Here is a 27,184-nt window from a genome sequence, read left to right as displayed (position 1 = left end):
TCAGCTTGTAGGCGAGGTCTGTCAATTTCTGCTGTTAGACGTTTGCTGCAGTTTCCTTACAAAATGCGCAGTATGTTCGGAAATTCCCGTTACAAACTTCTAGGACTTGAGGAGTGGAGTGAGTAGATAATATTCCGGAAATGTATCGTTGAAAACATGTTGGTAACGCGACCACTTTTGCAAGTAATTGATTAGGCGTGACGCAGCACATCAGATGTTTCACGCATTAACAGGCAAAGAAATTACTCGTGTACTATCTCTTCAATGTGCTTCAGTACGGCCTCTTCCAGGTCAGGTGTTCGGTGTCTCCTTGGAGGACCACAGTCAAGCCTGTTGACAGTGAAGGTACCCCTCCTTGAAGCCGTTGCGTAATTGTGGCGAAAACGATATGCGATAGAGTGGGACGTTGTGGAGAACGATCTTAATAAAGGTGTATTTTGCAAAGATATACTCAATCACTCCTCTAACACACACAGCCGCGTGAATGAAGCTCGACCCAGGTCAGAGAGGTAGGACAGATGTCAAATGACATCAGCCGATCCGACGTAACCACTCCACACCATGACTACACTGCTGCAAAACCTCCCTAGCAAACATGTTTTCAAACGGCTGTAACACGGTAGTGTTACTTTCCGGACACGTTTTCGTATTCAAAATATTATGTACTTACTCCCCTCTACTGTTTCACAATTTCCCACAGTATTTCTTTCCAGATAGTAAATAATATGAAACTTCCTGGCAGATTACAACTGTGTGTCGGACCGAGACTCGAACTCGGGACCTTTGCCTTTCACGGGCAAGTGCTCTACCAACTGAGCTACCCAACACGACTCACGCCCAGTTCTCACAGCTTTAATTCCGCCAGTACCTCGTTCACTCTAGAAACAAACCCTACGCTGTGGCTAAGCCTTGTCTCCGCAATATCCTTTCTTCCAGGAGTGCTAGTGCAACGTTCGCAGGAGAGCTTCTGTGAAGTTTGGAAGGTAGGAGACGAGGTACTGGCGGAATTAAAGCTGTGAGGACGGGGCGTGAGTCGTGCTTGGGTAGCTCAGTTGGTAGAGCACTTGCCCGCGAAAGGCATAGGTCCAGAGTTCGAGTCTCGGTCCGGCACACAGTTTTAATCTGCCACGAAGTTTCATATCAGCGCACACTCCACTGTAGAGTGAAAATTTCGTTCTAGGGTAAATAATATGTTGTAACGGGAATTTCAGAACGACCTGTATAGTATTTTTCAAAAATATTCATACGATTTACAAAACTACAGCTTCTACAAGCATGAAGATATAAACGTAGGATAAGATACATTTTAAGTTGTGCATAGATCTACAAAGTTTTTATTTCCGAGAGAAAGATCCAGTTCTGTAACTGTACATATTTTAATTGCTGACACATACAGTATTGGGATTTTGCAACTACGTTTACCATAAAAGTTTTCACAAACGCTCAGTCTGGCCTTACACAGGATGCACGACAAACAGCCAGTCAAAATATGTCTTACATTTTCACCAGCTTGTCTGTACTTACTATTTTTGCGAAGAGGCATAGTAGTACACCAGAAGTCTTTGAAAGGGGAAGCACGTAGACACAGTGTTCCACAAAGACCTCCAGAAAAAAGGATGAGATCTGGCGACCTAGGAAGTCAGTGGAGTAATGAGAGATTCGTGCGCCCTTTGTGGCTGATCCACGGTTGAGACAGGTTATTGTTGTGAAACGCTCTTATGTGCAAATGCTAGTGTGGTGATTTGTCCGTCCTTTGGAAACTGAAATTTTCATGTTCTGTCAGTTACGGAAAAAGCCGCAGTGAAACAACGAGCAAGGAAGCTAACAACAATAGAAAGGCCATGACCAGCAACCGCATGAACTGGAACTTATAGCTGGCACCAAGGTAAACTTGGGTCCCTGGCCATGTGGGTATCCCGGGTAATGAGCTCGCTGATCGTTTGGCTGGGGGAGCAGTTACTTACCCCCCGTTTTCTGTAACCCCTCCTGCAGCGGATTTACGGCTTCACATCAAATCCCACTTCGCACAGTCATGGGCCAATTCTTGGGAGGCTACTCCAATGTCTAATAAACTTCGTGCAATTAAGGTGACACCAGGCCCATGGCGTTCTTCCTTTCGCCTCTCCCGAAAGGACTCGACCACACTGTGTCGTTTCCGCATTGGCCATACCAGGTTGACCCATGGTTTTCTTTTGCGTGATGAGCCACCCCCGCTATGTGGTTGTGGAGCCTTCGAGTCAGTGGCCCACATTTTGGTTGAATGCCCCCTTCTTTTGGCTCTGCGTGCTAAGTACAGACTCCCCCACACTTTACCTTTGATGTTGGCTGACGATTCCCGGATGGTCTCTCTGGTTCTCGGTTTCCTCCGGGAGAGTGGTTTTTATTCTCAGTTTTAAGGTTTTTAATCTCTCACTGGTGTTGGGGCAGGGCGGTGAGTGTTTGGGTGTCTCCCACTGTAGGCAGTGCTCAGAGATTCCAGATTCATCTCCCTGACCGGAATCCTCTTTTCTTCCCCTTTTACTCTGTTTTTACCCCCCCCCCCCCTTTTCTTTTTAAGGCTTGGTTAGTCTTTCTATTCCCATACGTCCTTTCTGCATTATAGCAGTTGTACCTTTTAAGTCACAGGTGGTCTTGCCTATGCTGCTTCAGCATAGTGTTGGGTTCGTTCTCTTGCCAACTTTCCTCATTTGTTTTTTACCAATGACAACGTGACTGCCGTTTTACGTTTTTCTCTTTTTCCGTTTTATTGTTCTGACTTTTCTGAGATGTCCCGTTAGCAGAATGGAGTATATTTGAAACAAGGGACTGATGACCTTGCTGTTTGGTCCCTTAAACCTCAAACAACCAACCAACCAACCAACCAAGGTAAACTTCTATTTCAGACGTACCTGCAATTTCCCGGATACATATTTATTTGCTTTCTATTAGTCCAACTTCTCCACCCTAATTCTGTCTGTCTCTTTCTGCCCAGCTTTTCGTCCATCTACCATTACCCTCACTCCTTGTCCATCTGTTCCTCTCCGCCACTCTCTACCCACCTCCTCCTACCCCCTCCCTCTGCCCATCTCCTATTGTCCCATTCTCTGTCCATCTTTTTCTGCCCCCTCTCTCTGTCCTCCTCCTCCTCCTCCTCCTCCTGCTGCTGCTGCCACCCCCCTTATCTGTATCCATGACTATCTTCCCCCTCTTGCCTATCCGTATTATCCTCCGCCTTCTCTTTACTTTATCAACCCCACAGTTGCTGGTTCTTGCCGCCACAGTATTTCTTTCCAGATAGTACATAATATGTGCATCATTTTTGGTTGAAATCGATCCAGGGGCTTAGGAAGAGTTTTTACCTGGGGTTTTGCCTACATGCGCACATCTCATATACAGGGTGCGGCGCTAACTATTGTCACCAAGAATAACTCGGAAAGTATGATAGCAGCTGAAAAGTTTGTGGGACAAAAGTTGCATGGGACAATGGGGGCCATAATATGACTTTTTTGTTGTTGCTAGGTGTGGTCGCTTCAGAGACATGAAAGTAAACTTTATTTTTTAAAATGGGATGCTGTAGTATGGTACTTACTTTCTGATAGCAGCTATCGAGACGAATCCAATGATGTGTAACAGTAAGTTCAAAGAAAGTCACAAAGGTGCATGAAAGTCCATTTACGGGAGGTGTTCGAAGTGATGACCGTTGGTATCAATGCAGTGCTGCAATCTCCTTATCATGGAATGAGTGGCATTCCTTATCACATCAGCACTTATCGAAGCACATGCTCTGACAATTCTCTCTCCCATATCTTCAGGTGTAGTTGGAACATCTTTTTAAACAATGTCTTTTACGAATGCCCACAAGAAAAAATCCAGAGGCGTCAAATCTGGCTAACGAGCCGGTCATGACACATCTCCTCCGCGTCCAATCCAACGATTTGGAAGTTGCCATTTATAGCCATCAGCGAAAAATGTGACGGACACCCATCGTGTTGATACCACATTCTGTTGCTTGTTCCTAAAGGTATTTCTTCCAATAACAGACCTAATGTTTCTTGCAGGAATGTGGTGTACTTCCTACCATTAAGATTTCCTTTGGGCCGACAATTCTCTTCCCCAGAATCCCACGCCATACATTCACCGACCACGGTTTTTGCAGTCAACATGGATTTTCAGTTGCCCAATAATGCATGTTATACAAATTACCATTTCCATGGTTCGTGAATGTAGCCTCGTCAGTAAATAAATTCATGTTAATAAATGTGTCATCGCTCTGAATCTGAAGTTGAGCTCATCCGCAGAACTCAATATGACGCATATAATCAGTACCAGTTAATTCTTGGTGGAGACTGATATGTTAAGGATGATATTCACGGCGACGCAGAACACGAACAACCCTACTCTGGCTCTTACCAGATTCCCTTGCGATTTGACGCGAACTAATACAAGGATCTCGAACCTCGTTAGTAACTTTCCTTTGGCGGATACGTTTCCGATGCGTTAAACATCCAGTTGGTCTCAATTTATCACGATGATGATGATGATGAGGTCCCATACTCAGAGGAGCATAGGGGACGATGCGGGAGACCCGCACCGCCTTACTAGGCAGGAAAAATCACTGACGCCGCTGGGAATCGAATCCGGGACCCCGTGCGCGGTAAGCGTGAACGCTACCGCAAGACCACGAGCTGCGGAAAAATTTATCATACACATATTTAAATGTACGTTGAGAATATGTTTCAGTGCGTAAGTCTCTAGCTCTCACTGAATTTCGTTGGCATTCTCCGTAAATGACAAGCATATCTACTTTTTCTTCGAAGTACTACATCATTCACATTTGCTCAATTCAACGACACCAGTCTTACCGTTCCTATTAGTGTAGTATTGCGAAACCATCGAATGGTGTTTACATGTCAATGGCACGTTACATGGATACGCGGTATTTGGCGAATATTTACTATTTGCACAATATACGAGAGAGAATTGTCAGAGCATGTTCTTCGATAAGTGTCGAAGTGATGAGGAATACCACTCAATCCATGACAAGATTGCAGCACTGCATTGATACGTTCATGCCACGTTTTTAACCTTCGTTGACCTTCAAAGACCTTACTGTTACACCAAATTGGATTCATCTCGATAGCCGCTATCAGAAAATAATTACCAAACTATAGCATCCCATTAAAAAAACAAAGTTGACCTTCATATCTCTGACGCGACCCCATCTAGCAACAAAACACCGTCATATTATGGCCCTCGTTGTCCCATACAACATTTGCCCCACAGACTTTTCAGCAACTATCATACTTTCGGAGTGAATCTAGGTGGCAATAGTTAGTGACTCACGCTGTATATTTCACAAATATCAAATATGATTCACACATATTTGTACAAATGTTTCATCTGTATCTCCAGCGAATTTCGCCCAGAAGTTTCGTTTACACGCACCTCAGTGTTTATGACGTCAAATCTCTTGAACTATGTGTCGTATAGTGATATAAATTTTGCGGGTTCAGCAGTATATGCGGATACTGCATGCGAAATGTGTGGCGAATAGAGAAGGTAGCAAAGAAGTAATAAATTTAAACATGGTACATGATGTGACACTTTTCTGCATGAACAAGGAAAATATATTTTAAGCGATAAACTATCATCCTTCCATCATTTTGTGGAGGCTGCTAGCGGAGGAAAAAATAGTAAAGAAGCTAAATTACGTGTAAAGTTTGCTGCAAGTCACTAAATTCTCTCATTTTCAAATACTCCAGGAATAAATTCTAGGTACGCGCTTGTGGTGAGTTACACTTCTTCTCACGCCACCCCCACACCGTTGATAGGTAGGTGTTTCTTACCACCACAGCATTTCTTTCCAGACAGTAAGTGATACGTGTACCAAATTTGGTTAAAACCAGTCCACTGGTGTAGGAATTGATGCGGAACATACAGGCATATATTTTCATGTACCCATGGATTTCATTTCTATCCTCATTCATGTAGAAGACAGAGTCTTGAGAAATCAGAGGAATGATTTTGGAACACCCTGCAGTTAGAACATTGAACTGTCTTTTGTGCATACTACTTAGGCTACAAATGGCAACCATTTTACTACCCCAAATATCTTTTCGATTAGTTATCAAATCTGTTTTCAATCTCTGTTGTTCGAGAATTACGAAACGCAAGTAAATTCAATAATCTTCCTATTTACTACAAAATAGATTCGTTTTTTAGACGTTTGCCTATTAGTTACTGTTTGTAATGACTGAACTACAATCTAAACGCTTTGTCTTTTTGTCTGTTTCAGAAATCGATTCACGGTAGCATCTGCGAAGGCTTTTGTTCCAAGTAACGTCGTGAGAAACCAGGAAGTAGCAGGTGACAATCACAAGGCGACAACTACTGTAGGAAGTATCTTCGTCATCCCAACAAAAAAGTTCGGTAGACACACTGAGAAAATTACAGAATTATCAATTAGAACACAGTACACTTGCCTAACTGAAGCTTGCTTTACTTTTCACAGACTTATTGAAGTATTTGATCACTTTGACTTTTATGTTTTATATCAGATATCTTGGTAGAATTATTCGTCAGAAAAGAATTCTAGTATCAAGAGGTTTCACAGTGTTTCATAAATTTCCTTTATGATAATTTTATGTTTCTTCAAAATGGCCTTTTATCCTTAAAAATTTGAGAGGAGAAAATCTAAAATTTCTAGCTACTTAGGGAGCAGGGAAAATTTCTTAGAAAAAGAAATAAAATAAGCAAATATATCTCAAGGAGACTCTGTAACGAAACAGATCAACACACGTCTTTTGCGTAAAGTTCCTGTTATTGCAGTATTCATAGTTTAAGATAATAGTTCCTTTTGTTTCAGTATTACTTGTGTTTAAAAGCATAGTATGTATGCTTCATACTTCTATACAGTATTGTGTTGTAACGCCGACATTTACTGACAGGAATCGAGTGAATTTTCCAAAAAGTATATTTTCAGTTTGATAATACATCCTGAGGTATAAACAGAGGAACAGTGAAATAAAGTTGAAACCTTCGTCACGAAAAACAACGTAGGAAGAATTACCCAGATTGTGCGAACCAGCCCAGCTGCACTCAGAAGAAAATTACAGAAAAGAGAAGTAAAGAATAGTGTGAAGAAACTGTAGAAAGGAACTGAACGTTTGGAACCGATACCAGATTTAAGGAATCTGAGTTGAGATCAGGTTGCCACAGATTGTTTCCATAGCTGTTCAGGAAAATGGGCGGATTGCACTCAAAACATGGACCACAGCGCGACACGTGCGTGACCGCTAGTGCCCTGGCAGACAGCCAGGGGCAGCACCAGTGCTCCGTTGCCACGGCCGACCAGGAGTACGCAAAGCCGCCGCCAGAGGTCATCAGTGTGCGTTGTCCGACAACTCTCGCCGATGGCCAGAAGGCGCCACGGCGTGATGACGATATACCGGTGGATCCTTGCTGCGAGATCATCGTTCATGGTACGTGTCCGTAAAAATTATATTACAAAGATTTTTTCCTTCATGTACCAGCCGTAATATACACAGTGTGTTCCAGGTGCAGCAGTAAATATTTTAGGATGTGATAGTACAGACTAATTCAAATAAAACATTCATACAACCGGTGTCAAATATTTTTGGTCGTTTCTCCAACCACACTACACCATCCGTACCCCTTCCTGCACCCTCCGCTGCTCTTATAACCCTCTCCCTCTGGCGATAGGTCAAGTAGCAATTGGCCATCACAGGATCATCTCTGTTCGGCCAAAATCGTTGCTCAACAATCCCTTTGAACACCTTATTCTTGGACTCTTCTTCAAAGCAACTGTTACCTGTGCTACTATCGACATCTGAGCTAATAATCCCATCCTCCATGATTTCGCCAGCCACATCGGCCCTCCTATATTATTGCTGCTGATCTCAATATTCATAATAGATCCCGTGTAGAACTCCAGCGGTGGCTTCGGTTTACAGACTCCGTCAAAGGTAAAATTGTCCCTGGACCACAGCACACCTGTTCTGAAAGCAACATCATCCTAGATGTCACCCTAGCATCTCCCAACCTCCTTCGACACCTCACTGCAGAAAACCTCACTCGAGTTGGAAGCGAGCGCCTACTTGTCCTCCTCACCATACCCTACACACTGCCTTATCCCCACGCACCCCATCCCAATCTGCATCTAAAAGCTGTCCACAACTATTGTGTCTACTGAGAATCCATAGATACCCATATAGGAAGCTTAATCCAATGATATTCTCCATGCCACAGCCTTCCTGCCGCACACATTGTAAGATGCTAACCCTGCCTATATCCCTACGAAAGCCATGCATCCTCATCACCCGACTCTCTCATCACAAGCTGCACTCCTTTGCTGTGAATCCAGTCACTTATATCGCTCCGGCTGATCCCGGCGGAGGTTCGAGTCCTCCCTCGGGAGTGGGTGTGTGCGTTTGTCCTTAGGATAATTTAGGTTAAGTAGTGTGTAAGCTTAGGGACTGATGACCTTAGCAGTTAAGTCCCATAAGATTTCACACACATTTGAACATCTGTGAAATTATATCGCTCCTTCCCATGGTCTCATGACCAGGATGCACTCACATGCCACCAGCAAATACAGTGAGACATTAGAAATTCACCCAATGCCATAAAACACTGGGACTGGCGCCAGACATGCTTCAGATTGAACGCTACACTCCCAGTTACATTTTTCAAGTACTGGAAAGCAATCCACTGACTTACTAGCACCCATCTCATTCCCCACTACCCAACCTTCAAAACACACATCCCTTACCTGCCCACCAGAGCAAAGCCAATCACTTTGCATCCTATCTCTCCAAAATCCTCTCAATCCTTGATGATCCTCACTTTGACTACCTCCAATTCCCTACTGTGTACAAATGCATAGTTACCACAGTCCTATGCGCCATAAAACAAAACAAACCACAGTCCTACCGCTGGCTCCCAGCTTGGGTACTTGAACAAAATACCAGAAACAGAATTAAATAGCCCAATCACAGCACAGGGCATGAAATAAGTTGTTGTTGTTGTTGTTGTTGTGGTTGTGGTCTTCAGTCCTGAGACTGGTTTGATGCAGCTCTCCATGCTACTCTATCCTGTGCAAGCTTCTTCATCTCCCAGTACCTACTGCAACCTACATCCTTCTGAATCTGCTTAGTGTATTCAACTCTTGGTCTCCCCCTACGATTTTTACCCTCCACGCTGCCCTCCAATACTAAATTGGTGACCCCTTGATGCCTCAAAACATGTCCTACCAACCAATCCCTTCTTCTGGTCAAGTTGTGCCACAAACTCCTCTTCTCCCCAATCCTATTCAGTACCTCCTCATTAGTTATGTGATCTACCCATCTAATCTTCAGCATTCTTCTGTAGCACCACATTTCGAAAGCTTCAATTCTCTTCTTGTCCAAACTATTTACCGTCCATGTTTCACTTCCATACATGGCTACACTCCATACAAATACTTTCAGAAATAACTTCCTGACACTTAAATCTATACTCGATGTTAACAAATTTCTCTTGTTCAGAAACGCTTTCCTTGCCATTGCCAGTCTACATTTTATATCCTCTCTGCTTCGACCATAATCAGTTATTTTGCTCCCCAAATAGCAAAACTCCTTTACACTTTAAGTGTCTCATTTCCTAATCTAATACCCTCAGCATCACCCAACTTACTTCGACTACATTCCATTATCCTCGTTTTGCTTTTGTTGATGTTCATCTTATATCCTCCTTTCAAGATACTGTCCATTCCGTTCAACTGCTCTTCCAAGTCCTTTGCTGTCTCTGACAGAATTACAATGTCATCGGCGAACCTCAAAGTTTTTACTTCTTCTCCATGGATTTTAATACCTACTCCGAATTTTTCTTTTGTTTCCTTTACTGCTTGCTCAATATACAGATTGAATAACATCGGGGAGAGGCTACAATCCTGTCTTACTCCCTTCCCAACCACTGCTTCCCTTTCATGTCCCTCGACTCTTATAACTGCCATCTGGTTTCTGTACAAATTGTAAATAGCCTTTCGCTCCCTGTATTTTACCCCTGCCACCTTTAGAATTTGAAACAGAGTATTCCAGTCAACATTGTGAAAAGCTTTCTCTAAGTCTACAAATGCTAGAAACGTAGGTTTGCCTTTCCTTAATCTTTCTTCTAAGATAAGTCGTAAGGTCAGTATTGCCTCACGTGTTCCAGTATTTCTACGGAATCCAACCTGATCTTCCCCGAGGTCGGCTTCTACTAGTTTTTCCATTCGTCTGTAAAGAATTCGTGTTAGTATTTTGCAGCTGTGGCTTATTAAACTGATTGTTCGGTAATTTTCACATCTGTCAACACCTGCTTTCTTTGGGATTGGAATTATTATATTCTTCTTGAAGTCTGAGGGTATTTCGCCTGTTTCATACATCTTGCTCACCAGATTGTAGAGTTTTGTCAGGACTGGCTCTCCCAAGGCCGTCAGTAGTTCCGATGGAATGTTGTCTACTCCGGGGGCATTATTTCGACTCAGGTCTTTCAGTGCTCTGTCAAACTCTTCACGCAGTATCGTATCTCCCATTTCATCTTCATCTACATTAATAGTTAATTCATTAATACATTAATTAATTCATCTACAAAATAAGTATTTTACAGAAAACATAGTACATGCCCTATTACCGGCCATGTTAACCATCGACACCTCGTCTCATCAACCTTGGAATACTTTATATCACTATCCTCTCCACAGTCTTCTATCTCGGCCTGTAGAAAACCTCCAAAATCTTACTTTTCCTTAAACTAAATAAACTTGTCCCTCCAATCTGCCTCACCTCAGTGTATAGTGAGGTCTTTGAATCCACCCTCTCCTGAAGCATCCACTGACGTATGCACCAACACCATTTGCTTCCTGCTACCCAGTGTGGCTTCTGTCCCACCTTCTCGGCTGATGAGCTGCTGATCAACTTCTGAACCTCGCCCACCTCCTATCCCAACAGCTCATCAGCTGTTAATGCGCCGTATTTGTCTCCTTTGACCTACAGAAAGCATAAAACTACATATGGCATTCCAGTCTTCTTTTCAAACTCCAGACTCATGCATTTCTAGTCAACCATATCCACCTTACAAAATCGTCCCTACTCAACCGTCCATCCTATGTCATTGTTAACACCTCCAACTCCCATACTTTCTGCGCCACTGCAGGAGTGCCCCAAGGTTCCTCCAACTTAGTGACACCCATCTCATCCCCCACTATCTGATGCTTCACAGCATCCCTTACCTGAGACCTGAGCAAAGCCAGTCCAGCAGAAAGTCCACGTAGACTAAAACTACTAAAACGACTAAGTGGCCGAACATAGGGACTACACTCCTTCACTGTCCTTCATGCATACAATCCCAGAACCTACCCCATCGTTTGCTATGCATTCATCTTACTGGAACTAAATGATGTCATTTCACTGTCTAAGTGAGATGTTAATAAATGTTTAACTGCTCTATCTAGTAGAAACACTCTCCTAGCTTTTTTGACTGATTTATTAACACAGATGGAGCATAATTTACAAGGAGAGTGTTTCAAAGGAAATAATTCAAAGAGTTGCTACAATAACAAATGGTTCAAATGGCTCTGAGCACTATGGGACTCAACTGCTGTGGTCATAAGTCCCCTAGAACTTAGAACTACTTAAACCTAACTAACCTAAGGACATCACACACATCCATGCCCGAGGCAGGATTCGAACCTGCGACCGTAGCAGTCGCACGGTTCCGGACTGCGCGCCTAGAACCGCGAGACCACCGCGGCCGGCGCTACAATAACATCATGATCGCTAATCCCCCTTTCTATACTGACTCTGTCGGTATAGTCCGGCTTATTTGAAACTAATCGTCTTAATATTACTATCGGTCGGAATAATTAGCCAAATATTATTCTCCGTTTAATTAAAATGAATAAAACTTCCGTTTTTATATAGGTGGTAATGAAATGGTACACACAAACTAGTTGATCAATTTTCAGTAAGACACGTGAGCACTATTTATTCACGGCACTTTGTACACATATGTTGCGTCATGCTGAAATGCTGTTAACTGTGAACTATTTAATAGCCAAGACAGACTTCACAAAAGAAATAGCTGTACAATGCAAGACTCAAAGCTAGGATGTATACAATTTTACAATCTCACATTATTTTCAGTATCTGTTCAGTTTTCATATTTTCACATCTCGTTGCTCGCAGCAGGTTTTGTGTCGCTTCGGCTTCTGCCTAAGAGCTATGATTTGCATCCGGTGACGTATAATGCTGAAGCCGAGTGAAATTTAGTGGTCTGGTCTTCTCAGTCCTTCGCAAGCGTAAATGCAACAAGTGACACAAACACTTTGTATTACATATTAAACAAATAATATTATTACAAATGTAAACCAAATACAGTGCCTGAAAAAAGTAAAGCACTCAGGAAGGGAGGGGAAAAAGAAATGAAACTTCACGGATTGTGAGAACATATGTGAGTTTATTTCAGTTATTTCGATTTCAAGCCAAATTTTCATAGAAATTGGCAGTATGAGCCCAATTACCAGTTTCACCTTGGATCGCACGTGGCCTGGATGCATGTAGTGATTAGACTGGGAAAGGTGTCGTACAGCCATTCTGTCTTCTCCTCAGACAAACTGGCTTCTGTTGTGACTGTTCGTTGATATCCTGGATACTCGCTGTGAGGAGTAGTTGGGCTCCGAGCAGGTCCTTGGGATCTTAGCGACCCAGGGATAACTGAACATCACGCAGACAGTTGATAGAGACACGGTCCACGTGTGGACGAGCATTGCCCTGTTAAAGAGTGGCACCACGATAATGTCGCATGAGAGTAAACACACGAGGACGCAGGATATCCGTTATGCCATGAGAGTACACTCCATAATTTTCCATGAGAGTACACTCCATAACTACCGACGTGACATCAGTTAATGACTCTGTACAAACGTGCCTCTCCAAAGCATTCGAGGAATGGGACCTCGCCACCATGCAGACGATGGTCACTCTACGTAGCGCAGAATGCGAGGCCACTCACCGGCAGTTCATGCTTCCCGCCCACGGCGCAACATCGAACGCAGCCGTTTTCTTTATTCTGCTAACGGCAACTTACGCATAGGAAGGTAATTCCCAGTCCACCGGTTGCTATTCTTTGACCACTAGTGTGGGATGCTACAGAATGGTGGAGTGAGTCCATTACTTGTCGGATAGCGTGTGCCGATGTGAAGGGGCTACGACTTGTCTGCTGCATAATACGGTGGTCCTCCTTGAGGTGGTCAGACGTGGTCTACCGTTATCTTGACGACGAATGTACAAGCCTTCACGTTCCCACGCAGTCCGACATCGGGCGACTGTCACATTCGAATGCCCCTATAAACGGGGATATTGCACGATTCGACTAGCTAACCAAATGGAGTTCCTCAGAGAGGCTCCTTTCAGACTCTGTTACGTGTTGATAACGCTGCCTCAGACGAGTACGCGGCGTTTCTGTGCCCTTGGTGCTCACGCTGTTATATATCCTAGCAGCCCTGATAACAGTATTAAACACGAACATTACTAATGCACCCAGGCTGCCGTTCTGCTTGTCACTGAGAAGTACAACTGTAATCATTTGCGTACTCGCTGATTGTGTGTACGTTGTTATATTAATATCCGACCATTTCGTATGGACGCTTCATTTTCTTGACACATACTGTATACACTGATGAGCCAAAACATTATGACCACCTGCCTAATGGCATGTTTGTCCGTCTTTGCAACGAAATACATCACTGATTCTGCGTATCAGGGATCCGACAGTTTGTTGGTAGATTTATAGAGGTGTGTGACATTAGATGTCTACGCTCAAGTTATGTACACTAATAGCCATTAAAATTACTACATCACGAAGATGACGTGCTACAGACGCGAAATTTAACCAACAGGAAGAAGATGCTGTGATATGCAAGTGATTAGCTTTTCAGAGCATTCACACAAGGCTGGCGCCGGTGGCGACACCTACAACGTGCTCACATGAGGAAAGTTTCCAACCGATTTCTCATACACAAACAGCAGTTGACCTGCGTTCCCTGGTGAAACGTTGTTGTGAGGCCTCGTGTAAGGAGGAGAAATGCGTGCCAATACCTTTCCGACTTTGATACAGGTCGGATTGTAACCTATCGCGATTGCGGTTTATCGTATAGCGACATTGCTGCTCGCGTTGGTCAAGACCCAATGACTGTTAACAGAAAATGGAATCGGTGGGTTCAGGAGGGTTATACGGAACGCCGTGCTGGACCCCAACGGCCTCGTATCACTAGCAGTCGAGATGACAGGCATCTTCTCCGCATGGCTGTAACGGATCGTGCAGCCACGTCTCGATACCTGAGTCAACAGATGGGGACGTTTGCAAAACAACAACCATCTGCACGAACAGTTCGACGACGTTTGCAGCAGCATGAACTAACAACTCGGAGACGATGGCTGCGGTTACCATTGACGCTGCATCACAGACAGGAGTGCCTGCGATTGTGTAAACGAAGAACCTGGGTGCACGAATGGCAAAACGTCATTTTTTCGGATGACTCCAGGTTCTGTTTACAGTATCATGATGGTCGCATCCGTGTTTGGCGACATCGCGGTGAGCGCACATTGGAAGCGTCTATTCGTCATCGCCATACTGGCGTATCACCCGGCGTGATGGTATGGGGTGCCATGGGTTACACGTGTTGGTCACTTGTTGTTCGCATTGACGGCACTTTGAACAGTGGACGTTACATTTCAGATGTGTTACGACCCGTGGCTCTACCCTTCATTCGATCCCTGCGAAACCCTACATTTCAGCAGGATAATGCACGACCGCATGTAGCAGGTCCTGTACGGGCTTTTCTGGATACGGAAAATGTTCGACTGCTGCCCTGGCCAGCACATTCTCCAGATCTCTCACCAATTGAAAATGTCTGGTCAATGGTGGCCGAGCCACTGCCTCGTCACAATACGCCAGTCACTACTCTTGATCAACTGTGGTATCGTGATGAAGCTGCATGGGCAGCTGTACCTGTACACGCCGTCAAAGCTCTGTTTCACTCAATGCCGAGGCGTATCAAGGCCGTTATCACGCCCAGAGGTGGTTGTTTTGGGTACTGATTTCTCAGGATCTTTGCACCCGAATTGCGTGAAAATGTAATCACATGTCAGTTCTAGTATAATATATTTGTCTAATGAATACCCCTTTCTCATCTGCATTTCTTCTTGTGTAGCAATTTTAATGGTCAGTAGTGTAATTCGCGTACATAACGAGCCGCGGATTTGCGTACGCAGTGACGGCGCCCGATAGCGCACCGGATGTGTTCCATAGGATTTACATCAGTCGAATTTGGTCACCGAGACATCAACGTGAGCTCACTACAATACTCCTCAAACTACTGTAGCACGGTTCTGGCTCCGATATTCGGACAATTATACTGCTGGAAGATGATATCGCCGTCGTTTGAAGGCATGGACCATGAAGGGATGCTGCTGGTTCGCAGCTATCAGTGTGTCTTCGATTACGGCCATCGGTCCCATAGCATAATACTCTTCGCACCAACCTGCGTCCGTGGCGCGCTGCACGTTTCGAGCTGCCGTTCACTTCGATGACGGCGTTTGTGGAGACGAACAGCGAGATAGTGTAATAAAAATGTCCTTCGGTTGAAGAGCCGACACGTTTCCATCGATCAACGGTCGAATTCTGATGGTGCCGTGCACACTGCAGTCGCATTTGCCGTTGGGTCAGCATGTGAACGCGTAGGGGTAGTCTGCTGCGGAGCTCCGTGTTGAACATTGCACGATGAACGGTGTGCCCTCCTGAACACTTACGCGTGCACCAGTACTGTGCTCTTTCGGTAGAGATGCCACAGATCAGCACTTATCCTACTTTACAAAGCAGACAAGCCTCCGAACACCACGTTATGTGAAGAGTTGCGAACGTCCAGCCTTTTAGCGCCTTTTCTGTCTTTCTACCCCTTTCCGTAGATGCTCACGACAGTAGCACGTGAACATTCGACCAGCTTCTGCGCAATAGTAGTCTGCTCTTTGTCAAAGTGTCTTATATCAATGAGTTCCCCATTTGTAGCCCATATCATCGCTAGAATTATCCCCCCGTCCGTTTCTGTTCCGCTTACATACTTCTGTTATCGTGTCACGTGTCCGCAGTGCCATTAGGCGGCATCCAACACCGCGGAAGGCAGTGGTGACGATGTTTTGCCTTATCAGTGTATAGTGTACTGTGTAGGCAGATAATGCTTGGTGGATTCCAGGAAACGAACATGTTGGTCGGTTGGCCAAGCAGGCCATCACTTCGCCACCCCTGGAGGTTGGTCTCGTGGAAAGAGACCTCCGGTCAGCCCTACACCGCAAGGTCTGCGATGTCTGGAGCTCTGAATGGTCTGTCTTGAACACGCCTAATAAGCTACGCATGGTCAAGTCGTACACGGCGGTATGGAACTCACCCTTGAGGGGCACGCGTAGGGACTCAGTTGTTCTCTGCCGTCTCCGAATTGGACATACGCGGTTGACCCACATCTATCTCCTTCGTCGTGAGAACCCGGCCAAGTGTCACTGTGATGCAGGGCTGACAGTGATCCATCTTCTGATGCTGCCCCCTTTTAGCCCCCTTGCGGCAGTCCTCTAATTTACCAGCTGCACTTCCTTTAGTTCTAGATGACGATGCCTCTATAGCTGTCTCAGTTTTACGTTTTATCCGTGCAGCTGGATTTTATCACTCGCTCTAGTGTGGGTGCTCTCGCATGATTTCTCAGGCTACACCCACTCCAGCGACTTTTAATAGTGACGTGGATACCAGAATAGTGTCTTTTATGGTAACAAGTTGTATTGGTACCTCTATCAACGCTTTCCAGCTGGAGGTTATTCATTTGTAGTTGAGAGGTTGACCTTTTATTTAATCTATCAACCACTGTAGTCTGTTTTACTCTAGTCAACTATTTGCTCTGCTCCTTTTAAGTGTCCTCTATTTTGTGTTACTGCGGTGTTCATTTTAGCTCTGTACCGCTTGGTGTTCCCTCCCTCTGTGTGCAGAGGTTACGCTTTCACTGTATAGGCCTTTTACAAGTATGTCTGTTTGGAACTGGGGACTGATGACCTCGATGTTTAGCCGCCGTCAAACCCCAAAACCACCCACCCACCCAATGCTTGGTGATACGATATAAGCTCTGTGTCAGTACAGTGTTCACAACTCGCTACAACAACATTGCGTGCTGCAGGTGTGACGACGGCGTTCCGGCGGCACCCCGGGACGGGCTACCCTTTCGGGCACCTGTCGCCGCAGCGCATGGTGGTGGTGTTCTGCGCCGAGCTGCTGGGCACGGCTCTGCTCCTCTTCATGGGCTGCATGGGCGGCGTCGCGGGGCTCGCCGGCCCCACGCACCAGCCGCACCCGCTGCAGGGGCCGCTCGTCTTCGGCATGACCGTCGCCTCCATCATACAGGTCGGTGGCGTCGTCCACGTCGCACTCGCGCAAACGACACGTATGTTGCCGGCCGTTATAAACTGCAATACCATCGTGACAACTTACAATAAGCGTCAAACTGTAGTGAAATGCAGGAGGATCTGCAACGAATTGACGCATGGTTCAGTGAATGGCAGTTGAATCTCAATGTAGACAAGTGTAATGTGCTGCGTATACATAGAAAGAAAGCTCCTTTATCATTGAGCTACAATATAGCAGGTCAGCAACTGGAAGCAGTTAATGCCATAAGTTATCTGGGAGTAGGCATTAGGAGTAATTTAAAATGGAATGATCATATAAAGGTGATCGTCGGCAAAGCAGATGCCAGACTCATTGGAAGAATCCTAAGGATATGAAATCCGAAAACAAAGGAACTAGGTTACAGTACACTTGTTCGCCCACTGCTTGAATATTGCTCACCAGTGTGGGATCCGTGCCAGATAGGGTTGATAGAAGAGATAGAGAAGATCCAACGGAGAGCAGCGCGCTTCGTTACGGGATCATTTAGTAATCGCGAAAGCGTTACGGAGATGACAAACTCCAGTGGAATACTCTGCAGGAGAGACGCTCAGTAGCTCGGTACGGACTTTTGTTGAAGTTTCGAGAACACCTTCACAGAGGAGTCAAGCAGTGTATTGCTCCCTCCTACGTATATCTCGCGAAGAGACCATGGGGATAAAATCAGAGAGATTAGAGCCCACACAGAGACATACCGACACACTTTCTTTCCGCGAACAGTACGAGACTGGAATAGAAGGGAGAACCGATAGAGGTACTCAAGGTAACCTCCGCCACGCACCGTCAGGTGTCTTGCGGAGTATGGATGTAGATGTAGATGTAGAAACTGGCTCCAACTGTACTACATGCCTCGAGGAGTGGGGGGGGGGGCGGGGGGGCGGAGAGGGTGCAAATTTTAGCAATTCAGTGCAACTGCACAACGTAGGGAAGAGTAACGCCATGACGCACTCTACATTCCGTATAAAAGGAAAGACTACGCAGCGGGTTTCAGATTCAGGAGAGGCATTTCTATTGTTGATTGGTGGAAACATCCGTGTTACGTATCTAGTGACAAGAACAAATGACTATGAACACCAAAGTTTTAAACATGGCAACATGTGGCTGTGCAGGTATGAGCAGTCCTTAGAGGCTCGCCTTCACACATTGTTTTTGAATTTTCGTGACTAAAACCCTTCTGGCTTGTTATTTATGTTATACCTGACATGTGAATACGATCTCTGTCTAGTATTGTTAGTCAGTACTTCCACTTTTTTTAAATATAAAAAATTTTCTTCCATAAATTATGTTATAAACCACTTTGTATCTCTAAATTCTGATGATGGGACTCTTAAAAGTGTTGAAACCTGGTCAATAAGACTAAAAAAATGTTCGCCCAACTGTGCAATATCGTACATTGAATCAGGAAATGAGCTTGTTTGTAGAAAGCTTCCCTTGATACGGCAGCAGAGAGAGGCGCGCGGGTAGTGGTTTAGCCACCGACAACACTGGAAACAATAGTGGCACACCGCCCCTTCAGACCAGTCCCACTTCTGCGATAACTGTGCTGTGCGCCAAAGTAAACGTTAATGGATTACATCCCTCTTCGTTATTGAAACGTAATACACAGTCACAGTCTGTATCTCTTAACTAGGACAGCGCACCCATCAATGTGCCATTTCTTTGCACGCCATTATCTCATTTTCTGACAGCTGAATCATGCGTCAGTGGGAGACTGAATGGTTGCAGGTGTCGGACAACAAACTGCGATCGCTCAAACCGACCACAAAACCTTGCCGGACTTCTTGTCAGCCTCGCCGCTCGAAGGAGGTCTTGCCTACCAGACTGCGCATCGGGCATAGCCCTTTCACACGTAGCTTCCTCCTTCTGGGAGTGGCTCCACCTTTCTGTGAAGTTTGTGGCGTGCCTCTTTCAATTGAGCATATTGTGGCTACGTGTGTCCTGTATACTGATATTAGGGCAGCCCTTGGTCTCGCTGGAGATCTGCCCACCGTCCTCGCAGATACCGATACCAGTGTTAACAGAGTGGTGAAAAATTGTGAACTATCAGGCCTCATCCCTAAACTGGTGGGGAAGGGCGACAGGCTTTAGCACGTTATAATCTGCTCTGCATGTGGGGACAGCCTTCGTCCCCACCCACGTGATTTCATGTTGACTTTTCGTCAGGGCGCTGATGACCGTGATGTCGAGCTCCCCCTCAACCCAACTCATCATCATCATCTTGGACAGCACGCGTTACATTTGTGACGTGTTAAGGGCAGTGGCTGTCCCCTAGCTTTAAGGTCTGCATGCTGTTGTCTTTCAACAAGATAACGCAAGACCGCATCTTGCCCGTGTTGTCCTGGCCAATCACGATGCAAAGGTTTTTTGACTGCTGCCCTGGCCAGCACACTCTTCAGGTCTCCAAGAACTTCAAGGGTTGCCGAGAGGCTTACACGTCACCACTTTCCATCTACTACGGCATAAAGTTGAAACAGTATGGAATGGACTACCTGTATTTGTCATCCAAGATCAGTTCGACTCAGTGTCAATACACTGTCACTACCTAAGGCAGAAGGATTTTGTGCTATATTTTACATCTACACTCCTGGAAATTGAAATAAGAACACCGTGAATTCATTGTCCCAGGAAGGGGAAACTTTATTGACACATTCCTGGGGTCAGATACATCACATGATCACACTGACAGAACCACAGGCACATAGACACAGGCAACAGAGCATGCACAATGTCGGCACAAGTACAGTGTATATCCACCTTTCGCAGCAATGCAGGCTGCTATTCTCCCATGGAGACGATCGTAGAGATGCTGGATGTAGTCCTGTGGAACGGCTTGCCATGCCATTTCCACCTGGCGCCTCAGTTGGACCAGCGTTCGTGCTGGACGTGCAGACCGCGTGAGACGACGCTTCATCCAGTCCCAAACATGCTCAATGGGGGGACAGATCCGGAGATCTTGCTGGCCAGGGTAGTTGACTTACACCTTCTAGAGCACGTTGGGTGGCACGGGATACATGCGGACGTGCATTGTCCTGTTGGAACAGCAAGTTCCCTTGCCGGTCTAGGAATGGTAGAACGATGGGTTCGATGACGGTTTGGATGTACCGTGCACTATTCAGTGTCCCCTCGACGATCACCAGTGGTGTACGGCCAGTGTAGGAGATCGCTCCCCACACCATGATGCCGGGTGTTGGCCCTGTGTGCCTCGGTCGTATGCAGTCCTGATTGTGGCGCTCACCTGCACGGCGCCAAACACGCATACGACCATCATTGGCACCAAGGCAGAAGCGACTCTCATCGCTGAAGACGACACGTCTCCATTCGTCCCTCCATTCACGCCTGTCGCGACACCACTGGAGGCGGGCTGCACGATGTTGGGGCGTGAGCGGAAGACGGCCTAACGGTGTGCGGGACCGTAGCCCAGCTTCATGGAGACGGTTGCGAATGGTCCTCGCCGATACCCCAGGAGCAACAGTGTCCCTAATTTGCTGGGAAGTGGCGGTGCGGTCCCCTACGGCACTGCGTAGGATCCTACGGTCTTGGCGTGCATCCGTGCGTCGCTGCGGTCCGGTCCCAGGTCGACGGGCACGTGCACCTTCCGCCGACCACTGGCGACAACATCGATGTACTGTTGAGACCTCACGCCCCACGTGTTGAGCAATTCGGCGGTACGTCCACCCGGCCTCCCGCATGCCCACTATACGCCCTCGCTCAAAGTCCGTCAACTGCACATACGGTTCACATCCACGCTGTCGCGGCATGCTACCAGTGTTAAAGACTGCGATGGATCTCCGGATGCCACGGCAAACTGGCTGACACTGACGGCGGCGGTGCACAAATGCTGCGCAGCTAGCGCCATTCGACGGCCAACACCGCGGTTCCTGGTGTGTCCGCTGTGCCGTGCGTGTGATCATTGCTTGTACAGCCCTCTCGCAGTGACTGGAGCAAGTATGGTGGGTCTGACACACCGGTGTCAATGTGTTCTTTTTTCCATTTCCAGGAGTGTATTATACTGTAAAATCATCAGAAAATTTAATCATTTATTCGTCCTAATATACACAAATAATAAGTAAAATTTCGTTACTTCTGTCATTCTTGGTGCTGCAGTGTTAGTGGCCAGAAGCGTACTAGACACAGTTTTAATCAAACTGATCTGCTAATACGTCCCCATTTCGAACAGTTCATGTAATATTATGCATGTTCTCGTGTTAAATCATTAATGATACAGGTTAGATTAATGGTCATAAAATTGGCAAGCGGAATAAGTGCATAAATATATAACATCTGTATTTATTGGACACTGCTTGCCCCACCTACGTAGTGCTGTTCCCGGCTGTGAATGTCTTTCACATAAGTTTGTGAGTCTGACATGCTCCCCCGCAACAAGAGGCAGCGCTGTAGCCTGGTGGTGTTGTGTGACGTCAGATGGTGGGCCACATCTCGGTGGCGCACCTCAACCCCGCAGTCACGCTGTGCGCCGTGCTCAGGGGTGACCTCACCGTGCCCGCCGCCGCCCTCTACGTCATCGGACAGCTCAGCGGCGCCCTGCTCGGCTTCCGCCTGCTGCTGGTGAGTACTGCTTTCGCAAATGTGTTGGCGTTAGCAGTAGTCCGATGATGGGTTTCGTGCGGCTCGTCAAGGTAGGCTATCCACTGTGAGTCACCTCATTCCTTCACAGCGTGTGCGTTCCACGAGTGTTTCCACACTGTACTTACGCTTCGTCTTCCTCCAAAATTATTTACCGGCCCCACCCCTCTAAACTTTCCTCTGATTACAAAATTGACAACTACTTTGGTGTCTCCATACGTCCTATGAACAGAACCTCAGTTTTACTCCAGCTGTGCTATAAATTTATTTCCTCACTAATTCGATTCAGTATATAGTCACTAATTATCAAATCTTCTCATCTGCTCTTCACTATTCTCCTGTAGCACCTCATTTCAAAACCTTCAGTTTTGTTCATCCCTGAACTGTTTATCGGCCAAATTTCACTTCCGTACAAGGCTACACTTACAATCATCATCATCATTTACAGTTTTCATTTAGGCGTCCTTGCCTGTTCCAATTTCAAGTAGAAAGCTACAGATCTTTCCATCTCTTCTTGTGTCGGCCATCATTCCTTTTCCCTTGAAGCGTATACTTGTATGTCATTTCATATATTCGTTCTTCAAACACTCTTTGAATGTGTTTATGCCATTTATTTCTGCACTCATCTATTTTCTGAAGTATGCTCTTGACACCCAGTTCATTCTTTATTTCACTATATTTTATCCGAGTAATGAGCTCGTAACCAGCTAGAGGACCTGGGAGTCCATTATCTGCGGCCTCAACCCTCCTTGGCGGCTAGAGTCCTGACCCCTTCATTAATACTGGCACTGTCATCACATTGTAACATTTTAGCATTCTCTCTTTTCTAACTTTATTGAGGAGATTGCGATTTGTAGGGCCTTTCAATTGCTGGAATTTTTGCAGTTTGTCTTGATCATTGTGTGTGATACCTGAGACCTCACGTCCCTGGTAGTTAAAAGTATTTATTTGTTCTAGTGGCTTATTATCAATTGTTATTTTTGCCCTTAATTGTTCCTTACCATGGAACGCCAAAATGTTAGTTTTAGTTTTAGATATTGTCATACTATAAACATTTAACACCTTGTCCAACAATCAAATTAATATTCTGAGGCCTATAAAATTATTTAATCATCTGGCAACTGGAGTGTATTTACAATTTTATTAGTAAACTTATAATCTTCCACTAGTTTATTCTGTCATGTCATTGTGACGTCCTCTATGTACATATTAAATAAAGTGAGGGATACAGGGCCTCTTTGTCTCACTCCTTCACAGATGCTTCTCGCAAACGGATTTCCTTTTTCAGAATGACATTTTCACTCTGCAGCGGAGTGTGCGCTGGTACGAAACTTCCTGGCAGATTAAAACTGTGTGCCGGATCGAGACTCGAACTCGGGACTTTTGCCTTTCGCGGGCAAGTGCTCTACCAACTGAGCTACCCAAGCACGACTCACGCCCCGTCCTCAAAGCTTTACTTGCTTTTTGTTCTTTGATTTTGTTAAGTATATACATATTTCGAATTGTAGTTATTAGATGCTGGAGCATGCCATTATTTACCAAAATTTCCCATAATTTTACTCTGTTACCTTTATCAAAAGCTTTCTCACAGACAATAAAGGCCATGTATGTTGGACGATTGTATTCTCTGTTTTTCAATAATCTGGCAGAATGAGAAAGCACTGTCTAAACAAGATCTTGCCATCCGAAGCCCATTTAGTTCTTCAGTAAGAAACGTTTCCGAAAGTACCTTTATTTGTTGTTAGTTTTGCATATATCTTTTATTCAGATGTCAGAAGACAAGTCGATAGTTTTCACATTTTCTGCGATCACGTTTTTTTTAAAATAATGCGATGCTGTTTGCCTGTCCTCTGGTATGTGTCTGTATTTCCAACAAGTATTTGCAAAAAGCAGTAGTTTCATGAGTAATGATTACGAAGCATATTTAAATAATTACACATTTAGGTTGTCTCACCCTGGGGATTTTCTGTTTTCTAACAGAGCCTTTAGTTCTTCCGTTGATATAAGATCAACTGCAGTTTTCACATTCTCCTCATCAACTCTCCATCGATTTCGGAAATAAATCAACCACTCATTTTCTGAAATGTGGTTAATTTGACTATCTTTCTTTCATCGTAATTAAGTTGTTTCAGCATCATATAATCTTTAGTCTGTTTCCCATGTACATCGTGCTCCATTTCACTCAGAAAATGTTCCCAGCTTTGTGTCTTATTTCTCTTGTCTCTCGCTTGACCACTCAATAGAGTCTTCTAGTTTCTTTGACTGTATTTGTTTGAGGTAAGCCGTTCTTACATTTTATGATTTCTGCTAGTTGTTGGTTCGAAGCTGGAAGTCTCATTTTGTTTTTATATTTTATCTTTTTCCCTAAAGCTTCGCCAGAAGCTGTTTTTATTATTCTTGCTATTTCTTTCCACTTTTCATTAGCATTCTTTCTTTCTCATGCTTTAGTTTTCCATCTAAACGTTTTCTGTATAACTATTCAATGCTCGGATGTTGTAGGGCATGTATTCCATAGACTTCTTCTCAAGTTTATTTTTTTTATAGTGCTCTTATTGTTACAGAGTGGGATTCTTTGTTTTGATATTACCAGAAAATGGTCAATACTAACATCATATCATTTGTAGACTTTGTTTATTAATGGGTTGGCCTTCTCGTTTGTAATAACAGAGTCTGTTAGTGATATAGAACTACTAGAGCTCCACGTGAATGAATGAATAACTTTGAAGGAAAAAAAAATATTTGTTATTCTTAAAGGAAAAAAACTATTTGTTATTCTTAAGTAGTTGAAGACGAAAAATTTCTTAACTGATCATTATAGCTTTTAATGTGTTCTCCATGCGGCCTCACTATTCCTTTAATGGTAGGTGTACTTATCCCCACATTGAAATATCCTATAATTATTTAAATTTCCTGATTTAGGTTTCCCATCGGTATTCAATTAATCGCCATCTGCATGCGTTCGTAGATTGCCGCGTTTCTTGCCTCTCCTGGCGCGTATACGCCGGTTGCTGGGAATGCAGGAGGACGGCGTGTATTATCTTCAGTCAGAAAGGTTCCCACCAATTAGTAATAATAAAATATTTGTTAAATATGAAAAAATTCTCAACTTTAATGGTGCTTCTTCTCATGAAATGTCCAGCACCTTCAGTCGTTCGACTTTACTACGAGTCTCCTAAAATATTGAAGTCCTGTCAGTGTGCCTCTGAGTGATGCCTATGTAGAGCCCAGAGCTGATCTACGATAATTACGTAGACTAAGTATCTGAGACAGCGGAAGAGCACTGGAGCTTGTAGTCTAGGCGGTAACTGTACACGCCTCGGTGCACTAAAGAGATCTGTCCACCGTAGCTCAGTGCTCCGGTCTTTAAAGAGGCATCGGTCAATCGTTATCTGTACACGTGATGCCCATGAGTTGGCAGTTGCTGGCCCAGGCGGACCTCGGTACAGTTCGTTGTGCCCATCCATACAGCTGCTGCGTTACGAGTATTTCGAGAGCACCTTATCGATTGTGGTGCAGCACTCTCTGGAGTCGTGAGTACGGTCACCACGCCAATTATATTCACCAGCTTCCCCAATATTGTTTTCTTTCTTTCTTTCTTTCGCTTACGCCATAGTCCCGCAGTGATCGCAGGGTCGGCGAGGTTACAACGGATTTGGCAATGTTAGTTGTAGGGATGGCCAGATGCCCTTCCTGCCGCCACCCCGTATCTCCCAGGACGGAATCAGTGTACCCCAACTGTCTGCATCTAGTGTAAATCGTGAAATAGTGCAGACGTGTGTCAAATGTCTGCGGGGACCAGCCTGGTATTCACCTAGCGGGATGTGGAAAACCGCCTAAAAACCACATCCAGGCTGGCCGGCACACCGGCCCTCGTCGTTAATTCGCCGGGCGGATTCGATCCGGGGCCGGCGCGCCTACCCGAGTCCAGGAAGCAGCGCGTTAGCGCTCTCGGCTACCCTGGCGGGTCCAGCTTCCCCAATATCTTTAAACTAAATCAATGATAACAGGTGAAAATTTGTATCGGAGCGGGACTGGAACCTAGAGCTTCCACATGTCCACAAGAAATGACACCACATATATCTAGAGATGCCTTTACTTTTGCTGCGATGAGCCTCTGCTCAGCGTGTCGGAATGGTTTTCGCGGACAGTACAGTCGTCGTCTCAAGCTAAGACCACAGCAGACCAAGAGTCGCGCGCTGTCGGAAGAAAGTACATGTTCCGGGTTTCCTGCAGACACAGATCTGCTCCGGTAAGGATAACAGGTGCATCGCAGTTAAGAGGATGAAATGGGGCAGCAAGTGGAAACGTATTCCACAGCTGAAGTAGGCAGGATAGTACGCATCTTGTGGGTAAAACGTCTGAAATGCATTCAGATTCTGCATGAAATTCTTGCTGTATGTGGACCAAATGTAATGTCGCGTCCAGTCGTAGCGAAATGGCGCCGACAACTTGACCAACGCTGCACAGATGTGAGTGATGCTGATCGGGAAGCAAGACCACTTATCTCGACCATAGACGACAATGTTCAGGCAAGCGAGGAACAACGCCAGTAATGGTCGCTGAAACTCGGAGGTCTGCAGTGACTTTCCTGGAAATGCTCTATGGCAACAGAACTCTCGAAACACTAATGTCGTTACACACGACATCGTAGCTATTACTTTTCTGTATGTATTTTTAAGAATGGAAAAAGTAGAAAGAAAAACAGCTATATCCGTAATGAAATTTTCACTCTGCAGCGGAGTGTGCTCTGATATGAAACTTCCTGGCAGATTAAAACTGTGTGCCGGACCGAAACTCGAACTCAGGACCTTCGCCTTTCGCGGGCAAGTGCTCTACCAACTGAGCTACCCAAACACGACTCAAGCCACGTCCTCACAGCCTTAATCCCACCAGTACCTCGTCTCCTACCTTCCAAACTTCGCAGAACCTCTCCTGCATACCTGGAATGCTAGTCTTGAAAGGTATACAGGAGAGCTTCTGCGAAGTTTGGAAGGTAGGAGACGAGGTACTGGTGGGATTAAGGCTGTGAGGACGGGGATTGAGTCGTGCTTGGGTAGATCGGTTGGTAGAGCACTTGTCCGCGAAAGGCAAAGGTCCCGAGTTCGAG

The 27,184-nt window shown here is 45.3% G+C and overlaps 1 protein-coding gene and 1 non-coding gene across 2 annotated transcripts in view; one reads left to right on the top strand and one right to left on the bottom strand.

Moving 5' to 3' along the window:
- LOC126204244 (uncharacterized) overlaps nt 1–27,184 on the top strand; it is an 83,021-nt gene that overhangs the window by 42,241 nt on the left and 13,596 nt on the right. Inside the window, exons 2-5 of the mRNA XM_049938638.1 lie at nt 7,211–7,460; nt 17,231–17,454; nt 21,916–22,059; nt 25,521–25,607. Of these exons, the coding sequence (XP_049794595.1) occupies nt 7,211–7,460; nt 17,231–17,454; nt 21,916–22,059; nt 25,521–25,607 (705 nt within the window). The remainder of the gene's footprint in view (nt 1–7,210; nt 7,461–17,230; nt 17,455–21,915; nt 22,060–25,520; nt 25,608–27,184) is intronic.
- On the bottom strand, nt 754–827 carry Trnas-uga (transfer RNA serine (anticodon UGA)). The gene has a single exon. It is a non-coding gene; the product is annotated as a tRNA-Ser (tRNA).

The sequence above is a fragment of the Schistocerca nitens genome, chromosome 9 (assembly GCF_023898315.1).
Source record: "Schistocerca nitens isolate TAMUIC-IGC-003100 chromosome 9, iqSchNite1.1, whole genome shotgun sequence".
NCBI classification, from domain to species: Eukaryota; Metazoa; Arthropoda; class Insecta; order Orthoptera; family Acrididae; genus Schistocerca; species Schistocerca nitens.
The sequence above is the reverse complement of the archived record's forward strand: the minus strand, read 5'-3'. Positions and strand labels throughout refer to the sequence as shown.